The sequence below is a fragment of the Branchiostoma belcheri genome, unplaced genomic scaffold (genome assembly GCF_001625305.1).
Source record: "Branchiostoma belcheri isolate BF01 breed outbred unplaced genomic scaffold, Haploidv18h27 scaffold468, whole genome shotgun sequence".
In the NCBI taxonomy this organism is placed as follows: domain Eukaryota; kingdom Metazoa; phylum Chordata; class Leptocardii; order Amphioxiformes; family Branchiostomatidae; genus Branchiostoma; species Branchiostoma belcheri.
Window position 1 is genome coordinate 5,868 of NW_017804096.1, and position 7,453 is coordinate 13,320.

Consider the following 7,453-nt stretch of genomic DNA (forward strand, 5'->3'; position numbering starts at 1 on the left):
TTGTGTATTAGCGTACACAACTTAAAACGTGTAAGTTGTTCTGCAATTCGGCGGTACAACGTGGCGATAATGTGGTCGCCTTTGTGTAATTAGCCTACACAACCTAAAGCATTTAAGTTGTACTGCAATTTCGGCGGTACAGCGACGCGATAACGTGATCGCCACGTGAATGTTTTACACACAGCCTAAGATTTTTTTTTTTTTTTTTAGTAGGTCGTACTGCAAATTGGCAGTACAACGAGGAAATAATGTGATCGTCTTGCGTATAGCACGCACAGCCGGTGAACATTCCTACAATTTCGGCGGTGTGTTCGCCGGGTGAGTGTTTAATTCACAGTACGGGCAAGCAGTTCGCTGTTAAATAACGTAACAGTACCATGAAGCGGCGTGGCCGGTGNTGAAAGAGAAATCTAAATGTCTTTCATACTGCAGTTACGTAGTTGGCTTTTGGTGATTGTTAGTTTTTCAGTAGTTGAAGTTGTAGAATAGGAACTTTTAAAAAATTTTTTGTGAATAGGTTAAGGGGTTTAGATTGAGGGTTTAAAGTTTGGAGTCTGTAGTAGGTTGTGGGTACGTGTAATAGGACATTTTGTTTGCACATCTTTAAAGTGTAGGCAAAGTCTTTGTCCTTTTATGTAGTTGGTTAAACTACCAACAGCATAGATGGGTTAAGTAGGTTTCTATAACAACAGCACAGCAAGGGTGTAGAGTTGTTTGTTGAGATAACAGTAACCGTCAAGTGTTCCTTTAACAATCGAAGCTATCCAGGAAACAGTCCTGACAAGGTAGTACCGTAAATCAAAAATAGGTTCAAGGTCAAGTGTTGGAAACTGCATAACAAATGCCTGCTAAACTACATGTAATTAGTGGACCATGACACAGCCTTTAAAGTGCATGCATTTACTAGTATATGGTAAGTTTAGCATTACTAGCTACGTGTGTAGTTTAGTAAAGATGTGCGATATTTGAGCCACTTAAAGAATTATTTGTCGTCTTGCTTTTTTGGCACAAAACCACATAGGAAGGTATTGTAGGACACTTCCACACCATTTTCCAGGTTAAAAGAGTTTTTTGTTGAAGCAAGATAGGAGTTTGGAGTGTCTAGTAGGTTGTGGGTTTTTCACGATGCAGGCGTGTTGTTCTATGTAGTAGGTTAAGATAACAGATAGGGTGAACTAGGGTAAGATAACAATAAAACTGGACAGGGTGTAGAGATAGATGTGTCCTATAATAACAAGAGTCTCAGCTACTCTGAAAACAGCCCTGACAAGTTAGTACTGTATATCAAAATAGATTCAAGGTCAAGTGTGGGAAACCGCATAAGAAATACATGGTATACAACTTTTTTGAGTACTAGTAAGTTGTAACTCATATGCAGGATTCAATGACGTTGTTGGATCGAGCTCAAAAGGTCCCATTAATTTGCAAAGAAATATATATTTTCACCAAAGGTTCTTTAAATTGTATGTGTGTTTACAAAATCTGGCTAATATATGCAGCCGTGGAAAACAGCGTTTTGGCGCATATTTTTAAACTACCCACGTCACTTTTTCCCAAGCAAAAAGAGCTACTTAAGCTTATTTTCCAAATTTTGTCACCCTAGCATGTCTAGATCATGAGATTTCAAAACTGGAACTGGTCAACTATATTGTTTTTAATTATCTAGTATAAAGCGCATGCCATAATTGCATTTTGTTGGAGTTTCTACCAGCTATGGGAGACTCTCCTACTCGCACGGTCGTCTTACGTATAGCAACTCTTTTTTGCATATCCCCTTCATAGCCGTAATCTTTAGTACGCATTATGGGAAGTGTGAAATTAGTCCATGCCTCATCGAACTCAACACAGCTGTAACAATAGTATCAGATTTGTACAAACAAAGATGAATTTGTTTTTGTTTGATATCAAAATCGATATAAATTTTGTTATCACCGCACGCAAAACAAAGAATTTTAAATCTATTCTTTTTAATTCATAGAAATAGAGGAATTGGTTGTCAAAAGCATTGTGAGCTGTGACTTTTTACATATGAATCAGTCTTCGTGTGCAGAATGTGGGACTATATTCTATTCACTACTGAATGTTTGACCTATGACCCAATGCATGTGTAGAATAGTTTCGTCGCTAATTACACTGCGCTCTCATTGGTCATCCGTAATAATCTAATTAACCAACCCCATATAAGGCATGCGCGCCTTATCACACTTCACCCATTTCGTCCGAGCCGTCCGCAAGCGAGGAGCTAGTGAAGCCAGCACGCCACCCCGCCACCACGCACGCTTGCCACGTGGAAGCGCTCCTCGATCTTTCTCTCTCACCAACGGCTCCGGAAAAAGGTTTGGGTGTAGTGAGGGTAACGTTAACGTTACATTTTTAATTTTCCGGTCTTTTAGTGCTCCCCAGGGTGTGTTAGTTTGGGGAGAGTAGGCACACGTGGGGCGGCCTGTTTTCCTTCTTTTTGGGAGTTTGTGTTTCTTCCCTGATTTTTCCCCGTTGGAAGGGTGGGTTTCAGCGTTCCTTTGTTCGCTGAATCCTTTTTTTTTCAGGGAGGGTGACTCGAGTTAAGTTCTCCCAAAGCGCTCCACGACTTAGCCTATCTGCTTCGCGTGGCGGAGGCTTGCTCGGGTTGGGAAACTTTCGTTTTAGGAGCATGTACTGACATGTACGCTGTTGTTGTTTCATAGTATGGCTTCCCAGCAACAGCCGGTATTACCTGGTTCCAGTGGAGCGGGCACAGGACGCGGAGCCGTCAGAGACCCGAGAGCCAGACCTCAGCGAGCCCAACCCGGGCAACAGCAGAACAGGGTGGAACAAGTCCAGGCCGACGGGCAAGCCCAGCAGCCAGAGCAACAGGAAGCAGAAGTCCAGGCAGACGTCCCGGCAGCTCAAGGCGGGGTCGGTCCCGAACCCCAGCCCGAGCAACAACAGGCAGCGCTAGTGGTTGGGCAGGCGGATGAGGCCCAGGCCCCGGCCCCGGTAAGACGCGCGTTTTGTTCTTACTGGCATTTTTGACTTTGTGTTAGTCATAGATATGCCTTGTTACATTTTCTGCTTTGCATCGTGTGTTTGGAATTTCGTTGCTTTTCGCTGGTTGTAAGTTTTTGTCAAGGATTTGTTACGTAGACGTCCTTGCCATTTTCTTTCTGTAGCGTGCTTTAGTGTTTTTGTGTAAACGTGCGAACTAGTTTTATCCGGGACCGCCCGTTTGTTGTTGTTTATCGTATTCTGATAATTAGCGCACCTGTGGGTAGACCGCGCCGGTGGGTAGCGTGTCTCCTTTTGTTATGTAAATGCCGGCTATGCGCAATAGGTGCGAGGGCCGGAGAAGAGGCGTGATCGTGTTAGCCATACTGCAATGAGGTAGTAGCACCGTTGTGACAATGTGGTCGCCAGGGTGAAGGCTTACAGTGTGCAGTTTTTCAATGTCGTACTGTAATATGACGGTACATCGGGGTGACAAAACGGTCGCCTGGTTTAGTAGCGTGGCACACAGAACGCCCGGATTTTTCGATAATCCGCACCGCTTTTCGGCGGTTTAACGTTGCGACATTGGTCGCCGTGGGAATGTTTACAACATTCAATATGCCGTACTGCAATTCGGCGGTACAACGTGGCGATAATGTGGTCGCCTTTTTTTGTGTATTTAGCGTACACAACTTAAAACATGTAAGTTGTTCTGCAATTCGGCGGTACAACGTGGCGATAATGTGGTCGCCTTTTGTGTATTTAGCGTACACAATTTAAAACATGTAAGTTGTTCTGCAATTCGGCGGTACAACGTGGTGATAATGTGGTCGCATGTTGTGTATTAGCGTACACAACTTAAAACGTGTAAGTTGTTCTGCAATTCGGCGGTACAACGTGGTCGATAATGTGGTCGCCTTTGTGTAATTAGCCTACACAACCTAAAGCATTTAAGTTGTACTGCAATTTCGGCGGTACAGCGACGCGATAACGTGATCGCCACGTGAATGTTTTACACACAGCCTAAGATTTTTTTTTTTTTTTTTAGTAGGTCGTACTGCAAATTGGCAGTACAACGAGGAAATAATGTGATCGTCTTGCGTATAGCACGCACAGCCGGTGAACATTCCTACAATTTCGGCGGTGTGTTCGCCGGGTGAGTGTTTAATTCACAGTACGGGCAAGCAGTTCGCTGTTAAATAACGTAACAGTACCATGAAGCGGCGTGGCCGGTGGATGAATCAGTTAAAATCCAGTGCAGGCAAGCGCGCGGAGTAATGAGTAAGCACTCGAACCGCTGATGTAAGCCTGCAAAGGGGTAGGCTTGGCGTCTAGGCGTCAGCTGTAATTTGGTGTCACGTTGATCCTTTTTCTGATAGTTCGCCGTGCGCACTATGGGCAGGACTCTTTTGTTTAAGAGTGGATGGTACGATACGAGTCCCTCGTGCATTGTGAGCATAGAAATGAATTTGTTTCTTTGCTTTGTATTGTCCCTACAGGACGTGGCGGCCTTGATAAGAGAAATGCAAGAGCTGAAGAAGCAGGTAGGGGCGCTGAAGAGCGGGAGGGCGGCTGACGACATAAAGGAGGAGCTGGTCCAGTACGCCGGCAGGCCGGAGGCGGCATTTGATGCGCATCGTGCCCTGGCGTTAGTGGAGGCTCTCGTCTCACAAGCTAGAAAGGAGGGGCATGCCAAAGCAAAAGAATACTCGATTATTCTGGACCAAATCTCACCGTTGGTATCAGAACCTTTCTTTAGGCATCTCATAGTAAACCAGTTTGGATGTGGCATAGTAAAACAGGTAGCGCGAGATATCGCGCAATTTGTAAAGTGCCAGGGTAACCTCTCGAAGGGGTCTGCAGCCTCTAAGGGGAAACAACCTAGGGCTGGCCCCTATAGCGCTAAAGGTAAAGGTGCCAAGAGCCCGCGAACCGCACGACCAGGAGATAAGTGTTTCAACTGTGACAAGTTGGGTCATTTTGCAAGAGATTGTAAGTCAGAGAAAAAGAGTTAATCGGAAGCCGTGTGACGATTGTATGTGTCGTACACTTGTGTTTTCTTTTTGTTTTGTACAATTTGTGCGGAGTTGTAACACAGCTTTCCGGATAAGTTGCAAGTGAATATGTTGTACAATCTGTGTGGATTTGTAACGACTCAGCTTTCACGATAACTTGCAAGTGAATATGTTGTACAATTTGTGTGGATTTGTAACGACACAGCTTTCCTGATAATCTGCAAGTGAATATGTTGTACAATTTGTGCGGATCTGTAACGACACAGCTTTCCTGATAATGTGTAAGTGAATATGTTGTACAATTTGTGCGGATTTGTAACGACTCAGCTTTCCTGATAATCTGCAAGTGAATATGTTGTACAATTTGTGCGGATTTGTAACGACTCAGCTTTCACGATAAGTTGCAAGTGAATATGTTGTACAATTTGTGCGGATTGGTAACACAGTTTTCCTGATAGCGTGCAAGTGAATATGTTGTACAATTTGTGCGGATTTGTAACGACACAGCTTTCCTGATAATCTGCAAGTGAATATGGTGTACAACTGGTGCGGATTTGTAACACAGTTTTCCTGATAACTTGCAAGTGAATATGTTGTACAATTTGTGCGGATTTGTAACACAGTTTTCCTGATAACTTGCAAGTGAATATGTTGTACAATTTGTGCGGATTTGTAACGACTCAGCTTTCACGATAACTTGCAAGTGAATATGTTGTACAATTTGTGCGGATCTGTAACGACACAGTTTTCCTGATAACTTGCAAGTGAATATGTTGTACAATTTGTGCGGATCTGTAACGACACAGCTTTCCTGATAATCTGCAAGTGAATATGTTGTACAACTGGACGGATTTGTAACGACACAGCTTTCCTGATAACTTGCAAGTGAATATGTTGTACAATTTGTGCGGATTGGTAACACAGTTTTCCTGATAGCGTGCAAGTGAATATGTTGTACAATTTGTGCGGATTTGTAACGACACAGCTTTCCTGATAATCTGCAAGTGAATATGGTGTACAACTGGTGCGGATTTGTAACACAGTTTTCCTGATAACTTGCAAGTGAATATGTTGTACAATTTGTGCGGATTTGTAACGACACAGCTTTCCTGATAACTTGCAAGTGAATACGTTATACAACTAGTGCGGTTGTGTAACGACACAGTCTTCCCGATAACTGGCAAGTGAATATGTTTGTACACTTCTGTGGATTGTAATGACACAGTGTTCTCGATAACTTGCAAGTAAGACATGTACAACGTTGTGGATTTGTAGTGGCACAGACCTTTCTTGACGACTGGCAAGCAAAATATGTTGTACAAGGACACACTTCTTTCGATGACTTGCAAGTAAATAGGTGTGCAACGTTGTGGATTTTGTAACGACAGATTTATTTTTGCTTTGCTTCATGGCTTGCAAGTAATTTTGCGGTACAACTTGTGTGAATTGTGTAACGACGCGAACATGTTGACGGACTGGACTGGTTGTACGGGGTACATGTGGAACAAAGAGTAGGATAAGACAATAAAAGTCTGAGCAGTTTACCTGTGTGTCAGTGGTTTGTTTACCTGTATTTAAGATCTTCCGGGACAAGTACGCTACTCTGAAAGTTTCTCCAGAAAGAATGTTTTGGACCAGCGTTTTTAATAGTAACCTTTTTTCAGTCTACTTATCATTAAAAAGAATATTCTGTATTTCAGGAAGCTGCATGGCCCACACCACATGTCCACGATTTCGAACTAAAATTCAAGTTCGATCCTTTCGCGGCCTACAAAAAGCATCTGATTCGCGATATAACTTGGATAACTAGGAAAAGAGATGGCAAATTGATCGTGCCACCTTCAGTAGAGGCAGTCGCCGCTAGGCGTATAAAGGCCTCGGCAGACTCGCTGATGTTCAGGGATCCCGATTCTTTCCGGCGGGGGAGATTCACAAACACCCGGAGGAATGGAATAGCATCTTGGGGCAGGGACAGTTTCCTGATATGATTAGAGATTGGATCGAAAGTGGAGTGTCCATTTTCCATTTTATGCAACCTTTTAAGGGGAGGTTTAAAGGAGTTGATTATGACTGTGCTTTCCCTCCCCCAAGGTGTTTCTCGAATCTCCCCAGTTGCGCGCCGTTTGCGGAGTTTGTTTCCCGGGCTATCGAAGACCGCATAGTAACGGGAGCGGTGGAGATATGGGGTAGGGTAGGGAAAGTACCCCCACCTTATCTGGTTTTACCGCTCACGGTAGAACCCTCCAAACCCAGGTTGTGCCATGACTTAAGGTATCTCAACTTGTGGATGAAAGACTGCCCATTCTCTTTGGATTCGGTGGTAAACTTAACGCGGTATGTCGAGCAAGGCCACTACCAAACGAAGTGTGACGATAAGAGTGGTTACGATCATGTTCTAATCTCTGAAGCAAGTAAACCGTTAGTGGGATTCCAATGGGGTGGTTTCTTCTATGTATCGACCACAATTCCCTTCG

At 43.8% G+C, this 7,453-nt stretch overlaps 1 protein-coding gene across 1 annotated transcript; it reads left to right on the top strand.

Moving 5' to 3' along the window:
• Positions 1-2,685: 2,685 nt before the first annotated feature.
• On the top strand, positions 2,686-5,357 carry LOC109479100. The gene is made up of 2 exons (XM_019780975.1): positions 2,686-2,976; positions 4,464-5,357. The coding sequence occupies exons 1-2, from the start codon at positions 2,686-2,688 to the stop codon at positions 4,977-4,979; spliced, it is 807 nt and encodes a 268-aa protein (XP_019636534.1). The 3' UTR covers positions 4,980-5,357.
• The last annotated feature ends 2,096 nt before the right edge of the window (positions 5,358-7,453 follow it).